Here is a 22,143-nt window from a genome sequence, read left to right on the forward strand (position 1 = left end):
TATCAATGTCTAAGCCTCACTCTGACCAAAGAAAGAACAGAGGACCAATCTTTGTATTATGTTTATGTACATGATGTTTAAACAGCTGTAACAGCTACCAAACTTCACAATCTTAATTGGTAAGTCTACCTTCGGTAGTAGTGGTCAAAACATTCATTGCAGAAGTGTTCCCCACAGGACAGATGATACCATCTAGACGTATACCCATTTTTTGCACATCTGTAATGCAGGAAACATAGAAATGGTTTTATAGTTCATTTAGGGAAAAAAAAATCTTTCTATTGACACATGCTAGAATCTGAACAAAATATTCAGAACAAGCCAGGGCTTTATGATACATTCATGAAGGCTGACTTACACATGGCACTACAGCCATACAAATAACAATAAGGTCATTTCAATTGTCTCAAGCATTTCCAGTTCCCAAACTAAGCAACACCAGATGCAAGGGAGGCAAAGTGTACACAATGCACAGTTTTATAGTTGGTCTGGCTTCCAGCAGCCTCCCTCTAACAATGGTCAACTGAGCCTGTCTTTAGTACCCTTTAAGCAGGCATTTCCTGAGCATGAAACAGTGAGTATGTACTGTGACACACCAAGCATTTCAGAAACGTGTAAGATGACAAAGCTCCTTTCCACAGGAACTTAAGAGTTCCTTTACATTGTTGCATTTTGTTCCAATATTAGTGCAGAGTTGGGAGGGATCATTTAAATTAGCATTTTTCTTGTACATGTGATCAATTGATTCATAAGTCATTATAATGTTCTGTCCCCAGAACAACTGACAAAACTATAAAGGCAAATCTGAACACAAAACAGATGTTGCCTATTTTTTTCTCATGAACAACTTGTGATTTTAACCCAGTGAGACAAAACCCTAAGGAAGCAGACGCATTCTGGGCATTTGTTTTTTACGACTCTCAAAAAGAAACATCCATTACAAAGATTGCATTCATCAGACAAAGCAATTGTTCTTTACTTAGAATGCTCTCATTAAACTCAATGGAATTATTCAAGATAAGATGTGCAAGGTAAAAAGCAGTGACCTAAGCTACTATCTCGAATAGCCATAGAATGAGCTCATCTCAAATAGACAAAGTTGAAAGTACGTATATGGGAGGGTGGGAAAGGTGAAAATCAAAATATTAAAATAACAATTCAAGAAGATGAGTAAGCAGTATGCATTGTTTCCTAAATAAAAACTGTGATATCACCAATGTTGATCTCACAGGTGCTCATTTCCCAGATGAGTCTCTCAGGCAACTGCCAAACACTTGGCTTCCCTATGACAACATCCAGAATACACCGACTTCCTGCCACCAAAGAACAATCCATGGATATAACTAAATGAAGCACGTAGTCTTATTTATTTTTCAGTGCTATAAAGAAGGAAAGTTTGTCTCAATTATCAGGGAGGGAGGAGTGCTACATTAACTACAGTGTGCCTGCTTCATAATGAGGTCTAACACGTTGCCCATTATAGGTATACCTTGCCAGTATCACGCATTCAAAATCACCAGGTTCAGTATGCAAAAGCACCTGTGAAAGTGCAGAGAAAGTGTACAAGAACAAAGAGTTCAGATAAATATGATATCTCTCCTAAGATCTAAAATTTCAAGGCTAGAATCTCACCTCAGATTGCAAAGCATTCCAATGAAAGAGTGGTAAAGACTTTCTACAGTAAATGACAGTTTCAGTTTCCATCTTGAAAGCAAGTTTAGCTTTCTCAGATTACACTAATATGCTCTCACTTTCACAGAGGTAAGGCATGTTCCAGAGGACACCATTCATAATATGAATAAGTATATCCCAAAGATACTCTGTATCTGAATTAGCAACTTGCACAGGAGAAAGTTATGACAACAGGAATAACTTGTGACATTTTCCTGGCATCTTAAGACTCCTATTAGCAGTATCTTTCAATTCTCCCTCTACATTTAGATATGAAGGAATTTTTCAGAATATAATTAGAAACTTAAAATTCAGCTGCAGATTTAGAAAGTCCATGAAAAACACAAATAAAAAGTAACAAACCTTTCAGCTGCACTGGCAAAGCAAACTGGACATGTTGCAGTACACCCAGCTTTTTCACACTTTCTGTATTTCTTCTCTGATGCTTCATCATCATCATCTGCTGCTTCAGCTGCTTTCTTCTTCACCTAATAAAGAATAGCTGGAATCTGACCATAAATGACACAAATGCATCTTCTACAAAGCAGCATTCAGTTTTGCAGCTTGTGAGTGGCATCCTGTCGTTAAAACTATCCTAATGAAAATCTTTGTAGCCATTGTGAAATAGTTGCAGCATGAAACAGCTGTCAAATTAGGTCAGATTTCTCTACTTAAAAAACCCAAACAAAAACCCATCAAAAAAAACCTCTCAAACCTACAGTAAGACTGGAAGTATCATTTATATCTAAAAATGTCTTGCTTTGGTCTAATTGATGACACTGAAGAAATGATAAGCAAAACTTACAGTTTAAATAGTATTTTAAGCTCCATCATGTGATAATGAGTCAAGCCTCATGCATTCATTTTATTTCTCCTTCAGAAAATCGCCTTTTTTGACATGTGATAATCCTGTCTGTGCCTCAAATAAAATATTAGGGTAGACTTAGGACATTTTTGTGGATACAAAACTGTATACCAAATGTCACTTCTGGGCCTCAAAGGTCCTGTGTATTATGTGGTCTTAGGCCTCTGTCTGGATGGGCAGACAGCTTTGTCTGATTGTACAGAAATTTGTGATTTTATTTTTAACACACTAAGTACTTACAGGTTATATAGAATATATTTTCTGAATATTGTTTGCAAAATGAGACACTTGATCTGCTTATTCACAGAATTAACTCATTTTCTTTCTCTGCGGATAAGTACTCTAAAGACCTAACTTACCACAAGGAAGCCCACTTTCTTTACAAATGTCAATAGAAAATAAAAAATAGCAAAGTACAAAGCCATGTGTTTTTAAATTATGATAAATACCTGTCTTCCAGAACTTCTCACAGGAAGGCTGTCTGGAGACTGATCTGAAGAACACGCCTTTTTCTTCGTTCGTAACCTTCCCGTTGACATTGTATTGTTAGATCTGAAAAAATGTAGGCAATAGTTAATTCACTTAAATTGCTTGACTTTGCAGAGCTAACCACAGCCACCCACAATACTACTTTTCACAGAGTTACCTAGGTAAGAATCTGTTCAGCTTGCCTGTTAATTCAAGAGGGAAATGGGAATGAGGCATTACGGGAAAGGAACAATACTACTATTTTAAACTAAATTCGTAGTTAAGATTAGATCCCCAAGTATATCTTGACAGGCTGTTCCAGATCAGCATATCCTGGATTGCAATAATCTGATTTGCATTACGTGAAGACCTGGACTGGAATTTGGGTTGGCAAAGTGAACAGACATCAGTTCAATGCTGATGCAAGCATTCAAATACCACTCAGAGCAACACTCATCCTGCTAACTACTGATTTATTGGCAGCAAGAGATTTGCACTGGAAAGCACTTTTCCAAACAGTGTACTGAAGAGACTTTTAATACCAGATGAACAACCAGTTCCAAGACTTGCACAGCCTCCCATGAAGACATCAGAATTTGAAGTCTAGACTGCCATTATATTGCAGATGTAAGTGATTGGAACATTACAAAGTTTGTTGTTAAGTATTCTATGGGAAAAAGAAAAGATTTACAGCATGACAGCACACTGTAGCTGTCTTTGACTGCATAGGCAGGAGTACAGAATGGACCATGGTTAACCATGTAAACTTGAAACTGTAGAGTGTGAGAAAGTATGATGCAGAAATATGAAAGCATATTTAAAATCAAAGGCGTTCTTTTCACAGGGAGTAAAGCACAAAGACAGCCCAGAGGAAGAAGTAAATCTAAAAGAGTGCTCTACAACATACAGAAAAGAAGTGAAAATAAACCCCTCGTACTACAGCACTGCATCATGAATATTATTTTCTTGTAATAGGCATCAGTTTGTAATTATGAGGGAGGGTTTTCTTAATATATATATATGAGAGGTCTCAATTCTCCCTGGATGCAACTTCAAGCTGTCAGTGATGGACAACGCAGCAGAATCTTTGTTCAGAAATTCTGTTAAAAGTCAAGGCAACAGGAGGAGAGTGGGAATTTTTACAAAATTTTATACTAAGCTGATTCAAGTCAAGTAAACCAGCGCTACATTCTCCTCTCAAGATAGAAGAAATTATTTGTGAGAGGTAGAGAAATCACATGAGGATATCCACATAAGTAAAAAATTAATTCAATCAACCCAATACAAAATTAAACTTGGTTTCTCGCATGTATCCCCTCCAATTACAATTAGCCAGAGATAGGAAAAAAATATTAATCAATCAATCTCTATTAGCTAAAAAAAAAAAAAAGAAAAAAAAGAGCATAATTTCACTGTAACTTACCACTGTATGGGGGAGGATGAGGTTGGAGAGTAGAGAAAACCAACCAGTTTCATTTACATGAGATTTCCCCAAACTGCTTCATAACACCCCAGAAAATGGTGCCTTTTCTCCCCTAGAGCTTTCCTTATGTATCAGTGGCACAACAGTAGCTCTCTGTGTCTCCTAAGCTTCTGATGGTAAATAATGCTTCCAATATGTCATGGTCCTTACAGTCGGAGTCTTGCAACTGAGCACGGAGTGCCGAGCAAGGCACCAAGTGACGCATTTTGGTGACCATCAGGTGATCACAGCCTGCTGCTGCTGTGGGGCCCTTTTAACCAAGAAGGTAAAAGAACATGCAAATTTTGCATTGTGTACATGGGGAGTGGGAAAAGTGTCAGTTACCAATCACTAGGAAGTTTGGTAAAAATAGTTCAGATTCAGAGAGGTTGCCCATTTTGAAAGGCAAAGATCAGTTGTACAGAATCATAGACATATTTTTTGCTTTTACCCCTTTAACAGGGGTGAGAGGGAGGTGGGGAGAAAGGGAGAGAAAGATCATATATATGATACTTTGTCCCCACTTCCCCTGACAAACCAAAAAGCTCCCTCCCAAAAAACCACAAATTTTAAAAGAACAAACAAACACGGCTTACTCTACTAAGCTTTACATGACTTTGCATCCTATCCTGTAGACATCTTACTGGTTGAGAAAATAAGCCCTTTAAAAGGAGAGAGATGCATAATGCGCTGTCACATTCGATAACGTTTCATCCGTCTGTAATGCGTGGCCTATATTGGAAAGCTTTGTGGGGTTTACCCGCACAGTTGGCAGCAAGTTTGTCTTCGGGGAAGAAAAAAAAAATTAAGAAAAGAAACCACACAGACACACACACACACTGTCAGAGAAGAGGGGAAGCGAGAGCAGCCTGATGAACACGGGGAGTGCACACACCTCTAAACTCAGCCCGAATAAGACGGCAGTGCCCAGCCCCGCCGGCCGCGGCTGTGACAGCTGGCGGCGGGCGAGGGTCCCGAGGGGCACCCCAGGGCAGGGGAGCCCTCGGGTAGGGGAGCCCCCCGGAGCAGGGAAACCCCCCCTGGGCAGGGGAGCTCCCCGGGGCAGGGGAGCCCGTGGAGCAAGGGAACCCCCCGGGCAGGGGAGCCCCGGAGCCGGGCGGGGGCGGTGCCGGCGGTGCCGGGGCAGGCGCTGCGGTCGGCGCCTGGCACTCACCTCAGGGCCGGGTCACTCGGGGGCCGGAGACCACATTCACGCGTGTCCGCGCCGCCTCCTGCTAGAGCTGCAGCGGGGGAAAGGGGTGGAGAAGGGGGAAGGAAGAGTGAAAGGGAGTGAGAAAGAGCAGGGGGAAGGAAGAGTGAAGCGGGGAGGTGAGGACGGGGGCAGCGCCGGCGCCTGCCCCGCCACGCCTGGGAGGAGCAAGCGGCCCCGGGGAGCGCGCTGCAGCTGAGGGAGGGAGTCACTCACCGCCGCCGCCGCCATCCCCACCGCCATCCTCCTCCTCCCCGGTGCCGTGCACCCTCAGCCCGCCTCCTCCTGCCGCTGCTTCCGCTCTCCGCGGTGCGTAGCGAGGGGGGGGGGGGAGGCACCGCCCCGGCCCCGCCGCGCTGGCGGGACCCGCGGCCGCGCAGGTACCGCGGCTGCCGCGGCCCGGGCGGGGGGCGGCGGGCGGGCCGGTGCTGAACAGCCCAGGGTCACCCCCGGGTCCCCCGGCCCCAGCAGCCGCTGGGTTTCATGGGAGGGAAATGTCGGCGTCTCCCTCCTTCGTTGCCGGGGTAGGGGGGCTTCCCAATGGGTGCGGAAACGGAGGGCCCCGGCGGTCCCGCAGTGCTGGACAGGCGCGTCCAGCCGCCCCGGGAAACGGGGTCTGGCCAAGAGATCGGTAGCAAGAGTGTGCTGGTTGCTCTGTCGCATTCTGTACACCTACATTACGACTGTTACCAAATTGTGATCTCTTGAGATCTACTAAATTTTTGTCCGGTTCGAGGAGGTAAAAGCCAGTTCCAAACTATGCGTTGCGTGGGGGTAATTCTTCTCTCTTTTTTCACAGCTACAAGCACTCCCTTGAGACATGGACCAGTCAGCGGATGCATCCGGGCTCCTGGAAGGCTCTGATATTGAGTCTCAGAAAGAGAGAGTGGTGACAGAGGAGGAATGGCTACAAAAATGGGAAATGGGTAACATCGGGTTTCACAAGGAACAACGGCATCCGTACGTGACTTTACTCTTCTGCCTAAACTGTTTTAAGTAATGCCGTGAGATGAGTGGCTTGGCTCTTTCGAGAAACTCTTAATTGAAAATGGAACATTTGCAACAAGCAAATTATCTTACATGGGCACAGCTTGTGAAACAAAAATTTAGATATTTTTGTGACCTACATTTGTCAAGGGATAGAAAAAAGCATTGAAATTGATTTAGAGCTTTTGCTCTTGAATCAGGTTTTTAACCTTAGAGCTTGGATAGTTTGGCTAGAAAATCTTAAATTTTCTGATGGAGAGGCTTTGCACTATTGTTCATGTTGTAAAACTTGAAACAATGTGCAGAGGGCATCAGAGTAACTACCGTGCAGTAAAAGACCTAATGAGTCTAAGGACCTAAGAGAGCAAACCTGATTATATAGTCTTTCAAGACCTGTAGAAATGATTTGCTTGATCCATGTGTTTCATAATCATTGTGTTTAAAATCTCTGTTTGACCCTCTTTGAGCTGGGTTGGTTAGATTGTTTATTTGCAAAGACAAACGAAAATAGAACAAACATAAAGGTGTTAATTTCTGAATGACATGAAATTGACTTTCTTGCTATGTAAATGGAAGGTGAATGCTTTTTTTCAATGTTTTTATTTCTAATGGCATGAAGCAGGTTGAGCCTGTCGTTACGGAGTTTTTTGTGCTAGCTGGCGTAGTGTTTAGCACTTGGCTTTTCATGTGCCAGCACAAATACTCGCTGAGTTAAGTAAAACGTGTCTCTTCTTCCACAGGCTCCTCCAAAAGTATCTGGATGTTCTTTTAAATGGCAGGAGTGGACTGAGGATATTTTTCCCACTTTGTGGTAAAGCCGTAGAGATGAAATGGTAAAACACAGATAATATGAGCAAAAATCTTACTTGATATGGGGAGGGAGGGAAGGAAGGAGAGAGGGAATTCCCAACCTTATATTGCCCAGTGGAAATGCACTGCTAGGAAAGCAGTGTCATGGGAAGCTGAAGGGAGGAGGAAGCTGGTGTTTTGTATAGTACCATAAATTTAATGGATAAGGTCAGACCGGAAAGTCCTCCTGATTATCCCAAGTTCATCTTGGGGAGTGCTGAATTTAAATGGACAGAGTGACTGAAGCTATGCCCTTACCACTGCTGCTTTTAGTAGCGATGCCAGCTTAAATTGTCCACAATGGGATCAGTTGTGTCAGACAACATTTTCAAGAGACCGTGTGGCATACCACTCTGGAAATTTAAGTGATTTGGGCTAAATGTAATTTTTTTTTTTTTTTGGTGGAGGGTCAGAGGGAGGGAGTATTGTATTTAAAATTAGGGCCTGTATAAGCCAGTGTTTTTTCTTGGAGGAAGGAAGCACAGACCAAAACCTGCACTGAATTTTCAAGTAATCCAGCTCTTAGGTTTTATCACAGAAACTGCTTCCTAGGCTGACTGTGGGCTCTGACACATGTTGGTGTTTTGCTGAGCTGCAGCAGCGTGGAGGTTACCACACCTGCTTTGTTGCCCACTCCTGCCAAGCCACAGAGGCAGCTGGGTGGACAGTGTGCCTCAGTCACCTCAGTTCACAGCACAGCACCTTTCTGGAATGGACAGTTTCTCAGTGCGATCACCTCTGTTTTCATTGAATTATTAAGAATAAATGAATAATTCATTAAATCTAAATAAAGCATGTAAATCCTTGCCAGCTGTATGCTGAGGGGTGCTAATTTAAGCTCAGATCATGGAAGGGAGGTGTTCAATAGAATGTGAACACTTCAGAAAGTCAGGATTAGACTTATCAGGGCATCCTGAAGCTAGGTTTTCCCTAATGAATAAATGATGCATGGGAGATACACATTTTGCCCAGCATGTGGGCCTCATGTAAACCTGGGCACTCTTTCTCTTGCGTGCAGGCTGGCAGACATGGGGCACACCGTTGTTGGTGTGGAGGTCAGCGAGCAAGCAGTGAAGGAATTTTTTTCAGACCACAGTCTGCCTTATTGTGAGGAGCCAGTCCCTGAGATTTCAGGAGCAAAAATGTTCCAGGTATGTCTCCTGTGTTGTCAAATGATCTGGTGTGGTTAATCATGCAATGCTGGCATAACTGAGCAAACAAGTTATTCTGCTTTTATGCCTCTGTTTTACTGGTAGTCATTCACCTCACCTGAAGAGGTCTAAAAGGAAGCTCTGAGTTGTATTTTTGGACTGAGAAGTTATTCTTCTAAACTTACTACTTTGGCCTTCTTATGATAGTGAAACACCTGAATGTGGAAGGAATGTATTTTAAAACTGGCCATGCCTTAAAAGAGCTGCATGCCTTGATGGATTAGAGCCTCTCTGGAGGGGATCAGAAGAATTACCTCAGCAAACTAAAACTAATTCTCAGTGTTTTTCCCTGTTACATGTAATGTATTTTTAAATTTTCCTTTTTAATAGTGTATGGATATATTTTAAGATGTGAAGTATAAACATATACTTATGAGTACGTATTTAAAGACAGTTAGCTGATAAGGATTGTTCCTTTACTTTTATTGTAGAGTACCTCTGGCAACATTTCTCTCTACTGCTGCAGTATTTATGACTTGTCCAGGTAGGAATACTCACTGTGTTTTACAATTCTCCATAATCAAAATGTCCAGTACTATTATTTGAAACAGGCAACAATTTGTCAGGTCCTCTCAAGCAAACCTGTATTAATTTGTATGAGAAATTTGAATGGGCAGTCTCCAACAAAAGTCTAATTCCATTGCTAATCGTTAAGGATGACAGCTAATTATCTTTAAATGGGCTTCTTATTCCAAGACATTCTGTGAAAGTTATCAAAAAACATTTTTGCTTTTACAGTAAAACCAAATTATCTTTAACATTACTGATGAATTCTATGAAGCAAAACTTTAGCACAATCACGTACTGAGAGTAACTTAGTAAAAGTAAAGAGAATATATCCAGAGGTTTCTTAGCACAATAGCTCCCTCCTCTTGCAGTTCTTACTGAGATGTGATTTTCCCCTAGATTATAAGGTTTTGGTGAATTTTTTTGGGTTTGTTTGCTGTCAGGCACAAGAATTTGTTTCGTGGCTCTTCAGTAGGATGGAGGTAAAGTCTTAACATTTACTTCTATCAATAGGTAGTTCAGGACACTAGAACACAATGTTACTATGTAATCTCTTTTTTTTTTTTTTCAATCTGCCAAAACGCTGGGGAAAGGACTGTTCATTGCTAGAGTCCAGAGTCTTTCAGACAGTAGACCATGACTGAGACTTCTACTGCTGCAGCTGGCTCCAGCTGGTTTGAATAGTGCATATGTGTATCTAGCCTTGCAAAGAGTCAAACAGATGGGGTGTGTATGAATGTGACTCTCTAGATACTGTCTGGTTTCTTACCCACCTTGTCCCTCCAGTGTAGCTATTTGCTACACTGTGGATCCTTTTAAATCTTTCTTCATGTGAGTTGACAAGTTGCCCAAGGATTGCTTAAGCTTCTCAGAATTTTTTGAAAAATTCAGTCATAAGTTTTGTAGCAAGTAGTGTGGTGAAACCTGTAACTTCGTAACTTCTGTCCCAACATGATGGAGTAATACTTGGAAATAAACAGAGTTAGGTAATTAGTGACAATTTCAGTGCATATCACTGGATCCAGTACATAGTTTGTTATCACAAAATAAATTGGTAGATAGACGTTCTGGATGCAGAGTGAACTGTATTCCCAACATCAGTCAGCAGATACCTGTGACTAGAAAAATGCACACACACTTCTAGTTTCTGTGTACAGACAATTTGATTAATTACCCAGTAATTATGGAAATTAAACTTATTTCTGTCTTGTTGAAGCTGGCCTACTAACAGGACCCTTTCATCTCCATTAGCCTAGCATTCATTAGAAGAAAACTAATGCTCCTGACCTTTGTCAGAATGGGGCATTTCAAAGACTCTTGCTAGTTAAAGAGTAACAGGAATTACTGCTCTTTCTGGGAATTCTGGGACATATGTAAAATAGTTATGTTACACAATCATTGTACCTCCTAATACAATTATGGCTGCAAGACTTCAAAAGAAAAATCAAAAACTGCATTTACTGAAACTACTAAATATATGCAGAGATAGAAATTCAGAAGTTTACTCTTAAATCCAGTGGGTTTTCTGCAAATATGTGCATTTCTGATTTACTTGTTAAATTTTGTTAGATGTACTAGTACCTAACCCATGCTGAATGCTGTATAAACACGTAGCAGTGTGATACCGTGAAAGGTATCCTCATACCTTAGCTTCATCCTGACCCCACATCAGGATGAAAGATAGCTGTGTGCCTTTTCCTCATGGCTTCATGGTGTTGTGAAGGAAATTGGATGTGCAGAGGGACAAGGGGCACCCAGACACTCAGCATGTCCTACGATCTGGGCAGCCAGGAGACCAGGATGGGGACGAGGCCACAAGCATGAGCTTGCCTGCAGCCTGGGATGTCTGCAGGCCTTGATGAAAGCACTGGGGAGTAAAGTACATTAAATGCATGTATGGAGCCACTGCTGCCATTCCAGTTAGACCAGATTGAAGTTGGAAAGAAAAACCAAGTGCAGAAAACCCCAGTGGCTTGCCTGAGGTCACCCAGCTGACTCAGCTACGCAGAAGGGAGAACTGCCCCCAAGCCTCAGAAGATCAAGTTTGTCACCTGCCCCACTGAACTTTCCTTTATACCCTGCATGTCCATTGCTTGTTTAACTGTCTCTTTAAAAACCTCCTTTCAGTTATGAGTCTGCTTATTTAAATTAGATGCTTAGACTTGGCAAACTTTAAAAGAAGTCAGCACTTGAAAGTGTTATCGTGCCTCATCGCAGTAGAGTGGGAAATACAGGATCAGCTTGTAGGTTAGATGCCAGAGACTTAGCAATGTCATTGAAGATAGCAGTGGGCAGAGAGAAGTTCTCATGGTTTCACTCTGGCTAAGGTGGTGGAACTAAGCACCACACAGATGCTTGCCCACTCCTCTGTCATGAGATGATAGGGACAATCAAAAGGGTAAAAGTGAGAAAGAAACATGTGTGGAGATGAAATCAGTTTAATAATTTAAAAAACTGTTTAATAATTAAAAAGGAATTTCAAAAAGTTGTAAGGAAAAAAAACACAAAAAAGAAAAACCAAAGAGAGGGGGAAATAAACCCAAGAAAGACAAGAGGTGCAAACAAAAGCAGTTGCTCACCACCAACCAAGCAACTGATGCCTAGCCAGCCACCAAGCAGTGCCTCCATCCACTAACCTCCCACCCAGTTTTATTGCTGCAATTGGAGCCAGATGATCTGGAATTTCGCTTTGCTCAGTTGGGGTCAGCTGTGCCTGCTGAGTCCCCACCCAGTGTCCTGTTCATTCTTGTGCTCTCCAACCTACTCACTGGTGTCAGGAGCAGAAAAGGTATTGGTGCTGTGTAAGTGCTGCTCTGCAGTAACTAAATCATCTGTGTGTTATCAACATGATTTCAAGCCCAAATCCAACACAGCCCCATGCAAGCTACTACAGAGAAAGATAACTCTACCCTAGCCAAAACCTGTACAGAAATGAAGACAGAAATTAAGAAATGGAGAGGTGATGCAATTGGACTCTGACACCTGCCCAGTAGGCAGAAGAGTATTACACAATTCCATGCCACATTTTTCTAAGTAAGCTTTTTCAAACTTTCTTTAAAATTATGCAATTGACTTTATTACTACCTTACTGTCTAACCTCCTATTTTAATAATTACCAAAACCAAGGCTCTTTCTTATCCCCAGATATTCTTGCCTTTTGTGTCTCCCTGGCTGCTCTTACCATCCATTAGTAAAAGGCATTTCTTGATAGTCTTGTTCACTTGCAGGCTTTGGATGGCCAGCATACCCAGGAGCAAAACTAGTGTCTGCAGCAGAGTTGCACTGAGGCAAGCAGCAGTGTAACTTAGCTTTTCTAGCATTAAACAAATTGCAAGCTGAAGCTAGCTGTCCTGGGCATGTAGCTGGGAGTTCAGGTGTCTAAAAAAAAGGTTACTGAATGTGCTGAGTCAATGATAGTAAATCAGCAAGGCACCTTCCTTAGCCTGTGTATGAAATCATGCATGGGTTTTAGAAGGTGGTCAGGAACTGTTGATGTGCTGAGTTATTAGCAGGATGTGGTTACTGAAACACCCAGACTTGTAGCCCATATGTGTTAAATCTATTCCTTCCTCCCTGCTGTGTCTCAACAGCCCCTAATGGTGGGGAAACACTGACCAATTCCCTCACCTTTTTGCTATTACAGCAGGATGAAGAACCAGGAGGGCTTCTTGAGTTCTAGATCCTGTTGGTTTCGATTACGAAAATGTTGCACCATGACAAAAAGGTGGTGGGGAATCTGCATCACTAGCTGCAGAATCCTTGTGACCTCACAAAAGTGTCTGAAAGAAGATGGTCTCTATACTGTTTTTAAGCCTTTTCCTTCTCTCCTTATAGCTCAATAATTGGCAAATTTGATGGGGTTTGGGACAGAGGAGCTCTTGTAGCTGTGAATCCATGTGACAGACAACGGTTAGTAAATTGCATTGTTAATATTTTTCTCAGATGTATCAGTGATAAATTTTTGATCCTGTGACTTGTTAATGAGTCATTTTTCATTTAAAGCACCAACCGACACAAGTTCCTCTCTACCACAAGCATCTGCTGCAGTCACAGAGTGCTGTACTCTTCCCTCAGGAAGCCACCCTGCCTCTTGGTGGGAAAATATGTGGTTTGTTCCAGCCCATCAGAAGCAGTGCTGCAAGCCTCATCTGAATTCTGTTATTTCCTTTTCATCACGTCTACTGCTTCTGTCTTTGTTCTTTTCCCCCCTCACTCTCCTTGATTACAATTTTTTGTTCTTGCCTATAGCCAACCCAAATTTAGTTTGAACCTGCTCCCGGGATTTTTTAATTAGATGCAGAATCTTCAATGCACAGTAATTTTAGAAGATCAGTACTGTACTGTGTATTGTATTCTAGACTGTGGCAGATGAGTACTTCATTTGTCTGTTAATCTTGAGTTGAATGTGCAAAGAAATTCATGTGTAGCATGAATTTTATGCTCCTGAAATTTAAACTAAGTTTTGCTTAGTCTCTGTGCAGTTCAGCTCAAATTCTGTCTGCATAGAAGTGTATTTTGTTGAATCTTTTGAATGCTATACTTGAATGATTTACAAAATTAATGAAGTACAATTTTTTTCCTTTTAGCTATGCCAGTTTGATGATCAACCTAGTGGAGAAAAATTCTTCTTATCTCCTTGTTACTGTTTCATATGATCCAAACAAACACAAAGGTGAGAACTTTATACTGTTCATGTTGAGATTTTGCTCTAATACAAATAATATAAAGATATAGCAGATGTTTTAGTATCTTCCTTAAGATTTTTATCTGCATAGCTTTGTTAGCTGGTGACACCAGTATAACCGTGTGTTAACAAGTTTGGGTATTGACCAAGCTTGGGACTAAATTTATGTTTTTTCTAGCATTCAGACATGCTAAGGGTAAGTTGAGGACAGTCATGGTATATTAACAATGAAATGAAACTGTAAGTGTGGCTGCTACAATGAAGCTGGAAGTCAGAGCACTTAGTAACATCCTGTCTGGCCTCGGGAACTTGAAACACTCCCAAAACATCAGCTTCATGCTGTTTATCCAGTATTTGCAACCCAATGTGTTCCCCATCTTGTGCCTCTCAGCCAGTACCGCACACTGAATGCACTGGGAGGAGGTGAAATTCTGTAAAAATCATAAGGTATTTTTCCTTTTACAGATTTTATATTATGTACTGAAGCAGGAGATTTTTTATTAACTCACAAAATAAAGATTTTTTTTCTGCTTTTGGGCCCTTCAGCATAATTATCCCTGCAAAAAATAGGTCTTGCTATCACAAGCAACAACAGTTTAATTCATTGCTTTCCCTCTGATGTTGTTTAGCGCTTAGCTTTAATTGTGCCACTGCAGTATAAAGAGATTGTAGATTCCCACAGCACACTGGGAGTGGTCATATCCATGTCACATTCATGATTCCCTGCTGCAGCTGGAGATGAAGCAGCAGCATCACCTGAAGCTGTCTGGCCCGCCAAGGTGCCATGAGTTCCTGGATATGTTTTCTGGTTCCTGCTGATGGTGCTACCCCCTAGAGCCCAATTGCAGGCCAGGTGCTGTGAGTGAAGGGGTTGGCTCTCCTACTGCAGTGGAAATTTTGTCTTCTTCCCATGTCTCCTCTCTGATTAGCTTCATCCCTTTGCTTTCAGGCCCACCATTTTATGTTCCTGAATCTGAAATTAAAAGTTTGTTTGGTGAGTAAAATTTCACCTAACCCTTAGGATTTTTTTTCAAAACACATAAACATGTTCATATTCCTCTACCTTGCCCTGTGATGAGTGATACAGTCATTTGCTTCTTGTCTAAAGGCTGGAGTAATGGAAAAATCCTGGGAAAAATAAATACCATTTAGCCACAGGGATTTTGCTGTCATGGAAAATTCTCAGTTCTTCAAAAGATATGAAGAAAACCCAAGAGACAGTTTCTTGTCTCCCTTTGGTACCTTTTTATTCTCCCAGGATTCATACTCCAGTCAGTAATCCTGTAGCTGCAGTCTTAGAGTCCTGTTTGACCATTTTGTCTTTGCCTGCATCTCATCAACCAGTCACCCTGGTTTTAATACAAGTCCTACCAGTGCTACAGTTGCTACTGTACTTCCGTGAAAAAGAAGAAAAGTAACATGGCACTCAAAGAAAATGCTAAAAATGTACAATTCAAATTGATCAAAATAATTAAATTTGGAGCTATGTCAGGAATTTATTTTAGGAGTTCCTCCTAATGTGCTGTAATATCTCACTTTTAAATTTACAACTTTCTGAGGCTCTGGCAGTGTTTGTGTGCAGTGAGTCATTGGCATAGACAGTTGCATCCCAGTGCAAAAGAAAGCAATTAAGTTTCCCCCAGTGCATTTATGGCACTGTGTTAGGCACTGGGGGAAAATCTGTGGATAAGGTTTTTTTTTTTCTGGACAGTTTGCATTTTTCATTGACTAATCATTCACTAATTTGTTATTCTTACCTCATTTTCAGGCAACTGCTGTGAAATTAGGTGTCTTGAAAAAGTCGATGACTTCTCGGAGAGGCATAGACAATGGGGACTAGATTATTTTCTGGAGGTGCTATATCTACTAAAGTTTGTAGCTTGACTAAAGTTTATTAAAATAACTTGCCTCCCACCTTGCTTTTACTTATATCTAAAATTTTAAAATGGGGCATTCTTAAAGCAGAGGTTTTGTCCATTTTGCATTCCAAGTCAGCTCTCCTACCCAGCTGCCTTTACTGTCTTGGGATGTGAACAGCTTTTCTTATACTCCATGCACAACCAACCATTACCAAAGTATACCTTTTTCTTCTATATAAATTCAAATTATGAGAGCTGTGAGAAAGAAATATTTCTGGTCCTTTTCAGCTATTGCTGTCTGCCTGGTACTCTGTAACTCAGCCTTGTCAGCTGGCAGCTGGGAGTGTGGCAGCTGTGGTTCAAACTCTGTTTTCTGGGGCACTGGCCTTGCACCAGGCTGGGCAGAGAGAGGGGGGAAGCTGCTGCAAGTTGGTTCTCTCCATCCCTGTGAATGTATGTCAAGTGAAGAGCTGGCTGTGAGTGGAAATTACCATCCAGCAAGAAATACTGGAAGGAAGTAGATTAGATGACAGTAAAGGGGAGAGTATGGGTGGAAAATGTCCTGGCAGTTCCTCACAGGTGTTCTGGTCCCTCATTTGAGAGCACAGCTACGGGCAAGCAAATCAACAGGACTTGGGTAAGAGTGTTCAAAGAGGGCTGAGAGAGCTGCAGATGTTATTGCTAAACCATTTTCCATCATCTCTGAAAGGTGACAGTGTACAGGAGGGCTGCCTGAGGACTGCCAGTCCAGTTGCTTCAATGTCGCTCCAGTCTTGAAAAGTGCAAGAAGGAGGATCTAGGAAACTATAGGCCAGTCAATCTCACCTTCTTCCTTGGAACAGCTCATCCTGGATGTTGTCTCTAAGCAAGTGGAGGAAAAGAAGGTTCTCAGGAGTAGTCAACATGGATTCACCAAGGGAAATGGACTGGGTTACTGGACAGTGAGATAGACTGAGAACTGGCTGAGTGGCAGAGCTCAGTGTTGTCATCAGGCTAGTTAGGCTTTAGCAAGCAGTGTTCCCAGGGGTCAGTACTGGGTCCATTTTTGTTCACCTCATTAATCAGTGACCTGAATAGACAGAGTGTACTTGCAGTAAGTTTGATGATGATACAAAACTAGGAATGGCGGCTGACACACCAAAATGCTATGCTGCCGTGCTGCAAGACCTGGACAGGCACAGGAGCCGGGCAGAGAGGAACCTAATGAAGTTTAAAGAAGGCAAGTGCCGAGCCCTGCACCTGGGGAAGGTGCACCAGCACAGGCTGGGGGCTGACCTGCTGGAAAGCAGCTCTGCAGAGGGGGTCTTGGTTGTCAACAAGTTAGCCAGCAGTATGCCCTTGTGGCCAAAAAGGCCAGTGGTATCCTGGGGTGCATTAGGCAGAGTGTGATCAACAGATCTAGGGAGGTGATCCTGCCCTTCTACTCAGCCCTGAGAGTGCTGTGTCCAGTCCTGGGCTCCTCAGTACAAGCAAGATGTCAACATGGAGTAGGTCCAGCAGAGGGGTATAAAGATGGCTGGGGTACTGGAGCATCTTCCTGATGAGGAAAGGCTGAGAGAGCTAGGACTGTTTATCCTGGAGAGGAGGCGACTGAGAGGAGACCATCAATGCTTACAAGTACCTTTAAGGGCAGTTGACAAGAGGATGGGACTAGACTTTTCAGTAGTGCCTAGGGACAGAAAAAAGGGCAAAGGGAAAAAGGCACAAACTGGAACACAGGAAGCTCCATCTGAATATGAGGAAAATCTTCTCTGCTTTGAGGGTAACAGAGCACAGCAACTTCTCCCTTTTGCAGCTTATTTTGAAGGGAAAGGTATGATTGCAATGTAATGTATCATAATTCATCAAGAATAGAAGGTGAGAAAAAGCCATGGGGCTTTTTAGAGTGCCATAGTCCTAGAGCTGCAAATGAGTCTGCTGGTTTTAGCACAGCAGTCCCCACACCCACAGCTTATTGGAACACTCAGTATTGCTTGTAGATACTCGTGTTTCAAGGTTGGGCTCACGGGGAGAAGAGGGGATGTAGCTGGTGGGCCAGTGCAAGCTGAGAGCTGCTGGTTTTATTTGTTTTCACTCCTGGCAATACTGCAGCTACCAGGTTAAAGCATCTCTTTCCTTTCAAGTTTTTTCCGGATGCAACATGAGAGCTCCTGAAGTTTATCTCAGACTTCAGGGATACACGATAGCCACAAAAGGCCAGGCGCTTGGCACGAGGCTGCCACATGCTCTCTGCTGTCCTGCACAGGACTCCCAGGCATGCGACAGCCTGGCAAGAGCAATGCCACGTGCCAAAAGCCATTCCAGGATGTGTAAGATCTGTGTGCACCCTGCAATTACTCTGAGAATACCCTGTAAATACACCTAGCAGAAGGAGCACATGCTGTCCATGCACCTTATAAAAATGTGTGTACATGCCTGTCTGAGAAATGTGTCTACTAGTGGTGAGTGTAAATATTTTCTAAACTTCGCCAGAGCAGCAGGAAAATCCAATGAAATCAAGGTGCTCAGAGGGATGGAGTGCATTTCCTATGAAGACAGGTTGAGAGAGTTTGGATTGTTCAGCCTGGAGAAGACTCTGGGGAGACCTTAGAGCAGCCTTCCAGTACCTGAAGGGCCTGCAGGAGAACTGGAGAGAGACTTTTTGCAAGAGCATGCAGTGACAGGACAAGGGGAAATCTGACAGAGGGTAGGTTTAGGTGATACATTAAGAAGAAATTCCTTAGTGCAAGGGTGATGAGACTGGAGCAGGTTTGCCCAGAGAAGCTGTGGAATGGCCCATCCCTGGAACTGTTCAAAGCCAGGTTGGATGGGACTTTGAGCAACCTGGTCTATCCTGGTCATCCCTGCCCATGGAAGGGGGATTGGAACTAGATAATCATCAAGGTCCATTCCAGTCGAAACCATTCCGTGATTCTACAACTCAGTGATTTCTGGCTTAATTCCTTTCTCTGGTAGGTGCATAAGGAGAGCTAGTAGCAGTGGGGTGACTGGGACGTCTGTAACAATCTGGTGGATATATGAATATTCCAGCGGGCAGTTGGATGTCGTGATGGACATTTGAACGCTCTGGTGGTTATATGAACGCTGTTGGACGTGCGGGGGCTGTGGTGACAGGGACAGGGGCACTGCGCGCTGCCGGCGGGAAGGGCGGCCCGGGCCCTGCTCCTCCCCCGCGGGCCCGCAGGGGGCGCGCGGCCGCCTCAGCCGCGCTCAGCGCCCGCCCCGCTGGGCCCGGGGGCTGCGGGCCGGCCGGGGGGGCTCCGATCGCTCTCCTCGGGCGGGGATGGCGGCGGAGGACGAGGCGGAGTTGAGCCTGCTCGAGTGTCGGGTGTGCTTCGAGCCATACGGCCCCGACGGGCAGCGGCGGCCGCTCAACCTGCCCTGCGGGCACGTCCTCTGCCGGGGCTGCGTGGGGGCCCTGGCCGGCGCCGAGCGCCAGCGGCTGGAGTGTCCCTTCTGCCGGCGGCTCTGGGGCCCCGCCGAGACCAGCGACTGCCGCCCGCTGCTGCAGCTGCTGGAGCTGCTGGGCCCCGCCGGCGGCCTCGCCTCGGCCCTGGGCAGGAGCGGCGGAGGGGCGGCGGCGGCTCCCCCGGGGCTCGGGCTGCGGCTGTGCCTGGGGGGCTGGGGGTCGCTGGTGAACCCCACCGGCGTGGCGGCCTGCCCCGGCTCGGGCCGCCTGGCAGTGGCACACGACGGCAAGAAGAGGATCCACGTCTTCGGGCCGAGCGGGTTCTGCCTGGGGCGGTTCGGGGAGCGGGGGCCGGCGAGCAACGACATCAAGTATCCGCTCGATGTGACGGTCACGTCGGACGGGCACGTGGTGGTCACGGACGGCGGGGACTGCTCCGTGAAGGCTTTCGATTTTGATGGAAGGGGTGTCCTGGCTGTCCGGGAAGGCTTCTGCTTGCCCTGGGGCTTGGATGCCACCCCCAAGAGCGAAGTCATCCTGACAGACTCGGAGGCAGGCGCGCTCTACCTCTTGGCGGCCGACTTCCAAAGGGGAGAATTAAAGAAGTGTCAGATGATCCGGTCCCGGCTGGTCAGCCCCAGAGCGGTCGCGGTCTGCCAGACCTCGGGTGCTGTCGTGGTAATAGAGCACCTGAAAGCTCGAGGGCCGAGCAGGGGCAGCACCCGCGTGAAGATATTCAGTGCGGAGATGGATCTCATCGGCCAGATGGACAGCTTCGGTCTGAACCTCGTTTTTCCCTCCACAATCTATGCTACCGCTGTGGCCTTTGACAAAGAGGGTCGTGTTATAGTAACGGATGTTTGTAGCCAGGCTGTCATATGTTTAGGGAAACCTGAGGAATTTCCCATCTTTAATCCTCTAATTAGCCACGGGCTTTCTTATCCTGTCGGACTGACTTACACGGCAAACAATTCCCTCGTCGTTTTAGACAGCGGTGATCATTCAGTGAAAGTATATAGCTCTACCTGAGTGGGCTTAGATGCTTACTGCTGCAGGCTCAAGCTGCTTCTGGCCATAAAGCATGTGGTGTTTGCAGGAGCGGAGGGAGGAGGCGGTTTTGGGGCTTGGAGTGAAATCACCCTCTGACCAACAAGCCGTGCTTCCTGCAAAACTTGTATCACGTCTCTTGCCTGCCTGTGGGAGAGGACCTGGCTGTTGCTGCCTGTAGCCAACAACAAATCAGCCAAACAAATAATTTGGCATTTTAAAACTATTCCATGCCTTGACAACCAAGTGGTTTTGGTTCTTTTTGGCAAGTAATCAAAGACCAGCACCTGTGAAAGTAGTGCGTCATTTCCCAGCACATAGTTTTTGCTATTCTTAATTAAGTATAGATACACTCCTAACAGAACTGTTTCCAGAAATTATGCACAAGGGAGGAGATTGCCTTGACAGAATGATAGGAGAATTGGAAGCCTCCTTTCAAGGCTGCATAAATCCAGCTAAAATCATTGTAATGGAGGAGCTACCACTGATGAGTGAGTTATGAGAAGTGAAATCATGTTCAAAGTCTGTTTTTTCTGTACCAGGAAAATGCATTTCTGGGAGCACTCTTTTCTCTGCTAGTTGATTCCCACCTTTATTAAGGTTGTACTGGAGCGCTTTGTCTTCCTCTAAAATGCCCAAGTCTGTGTCTTTACCTAGAGGTAGTCTGGTATGTGGTTACACAGCGTGGGCTGCTTTGCCTAAAAGCCTCTTGTCACATTTAGACCACAAATACTCCTGCATGTGTGAGTTTGAATTGGCTGTGCTGCTAACACAGCTACACGTAGGAGGTTTGCAGCACTGCCTGCCCCTGGTTTGTCATTAATATGGTGCTTTTGCACTCCAAACCCCAGGATTCAACTGCAAATTGAAATGTTAGTGAGAAGTAAGCCTCATTTTTTTTTCCCTAGCTTCCAAATGAGGTTTTGTTGATTGTGAACACAAAGGAGATTTAGATCAGTTTATATTCTCTTGTTTTACTCACAGTAATATTATATTCTCATTTATATTCTCACAGTTTTACTGTGGACACTTTTGCCTTATTACATAGCGGAAATTATGCTATATATGACTTATTTTGAGAAGGATTTAATACCCCCACTAGAAGTCACTGTTGCATTTTTAGGCATTTATCTGCTGCTAAAATGATTACTTGGAAGGTTCAGCATTAAAATGAAGTTAGATATAAATGCAAATGCTATCTGAGGTAGAGATGAGTAGGTTAAAATGGCATAAAACTTTTGGGGTAATTTTATTTTTTAACAATTGAAATCATTAATATTAACTAATCTAATTTGAAATTCGCAGGCAATCTATCAGTACATTATTTATCTGGCTTTTGGTCTGATTTCAAGGCCTTTAATAATTGCATGTGTTACAGCACCAAATACGTGCGTGAAATTGGAGCAGTTTAGCCTTCTAATTCATCCAATGTTTTAATCTGTTTTGTGTCAACATTTATTTAAACAAAACAAATCTCATAATTGCAGCTGTTTATAAAAGTTAATTAAACAGTAACCTGCCAATAAAGTGTGATTTGCTTACTCCTATGTTTTAATAATTTAGTGATAATTCCTCTTATCTTTTCATCACGTGTTTCCTTGTTACAACACCATTGCAGTTGCCCTGTAGCTGGTTTATTCTTCCATTTGGCGATATCCTGCAGAAGTTACTGTCGGGCCATTTTTTGCTATTGAAAATTATATGGATGTGCGCAGTTGGTATTTTTCAGCCTTCTCTACTGCCTGGCCAAACAGCAAGTGCCTTTGGAAGAACCAGAATTTCTCCTTGGATGTTCTGCAGTATGAGCTGTATGGCCCGAGCTGAGGGGGGTTGGGGGGGGGGGAGGGGAAAGGAAATTTACTCAGAGAAGCAGACCCCTGGATTATATATTCCTTTCTAGATGCCAAGGAAACG

At 43.9% G+C, this 22,143-nt stretch overlaps 3 protein-coding genes across 7 annotated transcripts in view; 2 read left to right on the forward strand and 1 right to left on the reverse strand.

The window, feature by feature from the left end:
• KDM1B (lysine demethylase 1B) overlaps positions 1–5,970 on the reverse strand; it is a 24,677-nt gene extending 18,707 nt beyond the window's left edge. The window contains exons 1-5 of one of the 2 annotated variants that reach the window (XM_033060515.1): positions 5,893–5,970; positions 5,641–5,707; positions 2,986–3,088; positions 2,035–2,159; positions 130–219 (exon numbers count right to left, since the gene is read on the reverse strand). In XM_033060515.1, the coding sequence (XP_032916406.1) occupies positions 130–219; positions 2,035–2,159; positions 2,986–3,075 (305 nt within the window). In that variant the 5' untranslated portion in view covers positions 3,076–3,088; positions 5,641–5,707; positions 5,893–5,970. Of the gene's footprint in view, positions 1–129; positions 220–2,034; positions 2,160–2,985; positions 3,089–4,427; positions 4,632–5,640; positions 5,708–5,892 lie in introns of those variants that run through there. The other variant, XM_033060505.2, reaches the window with a different exon arrangement.
• Positions 5,900–18,935, forward strand: TPMT (thiopurine S-methyltransferase). Of its 4 annotated transcripts, none has more exons than XM_033060533.2 (9): positions 5,900–5,985; positions 6,476–6,636; positions 7,404–7,496; positions 8,531–8,663; positions 9,155–9,207; positions 13,065–13,139; positions 13,817–13,902; positions 14,864–14,908; positions 15,683–15,828. In XM_033060533.2, exons 2-9 carry the CDS (start codon positions 6,497–6,499, stop codon positions 15,796–15,798), a joined length of 741 nt encoding a protein of 246 aa, XP_032916424.1. In that variant the 5' UTR covers positions 5,900–5,985; positions 6,476–6,496; the 3' UTR covers positions 15,799–15,828. The 4 variants fall into 4 exon arrangements, with proteins under 4 accessions (XP_032916424.1, XP_032916439.1, XP_032916417.1 ...); XM_033060548.2 differs by lacking the exon at positions 15,683–15,828 and adding an exon at positions 18,729–18,935 and having other exon boundaries at positions 5,971–6,056; XM_033060526.1 differs by having other exon boundaries at positions 5,971–6,056.
• NHLRC1 (NHL repeat containing E3 ubiquitin protein ligase 1) lies at positions 18,815–20,267 on the forward strand. The gene is made up of 2 exons (XM_033056121.1): positions 18,815–18,819; positions 18,888–20,267. The coding sequence occupies exons 1-2, from the start codon at positions 18,815–18,817 to the stop codon at positions 20,209–20,211; spliced, it is 1,329 nt and encodes a 442-aa protein (XP_032912012.1). The 3' UTR covers positions 20,212–20,267.
• Positions 20,268–22,143: the final 1,876 nt, after the last annotated feature.

The sequence above is a fragment of the Catharus ustulatus genome, chromosome 1 (assembly GCF_009819885.2).
Source record: "Catharus ustulatus isolate bCatUst1 chromosome 1, bCatUst1.pri.v2, whole genome shotgun sequence".
Classification (NCBI taxonomy): Eukaryota; Metazoa; Chordata; class Aves; order Passeriformes; family Turdidae; genus Catharus; species Catharus ustulatus.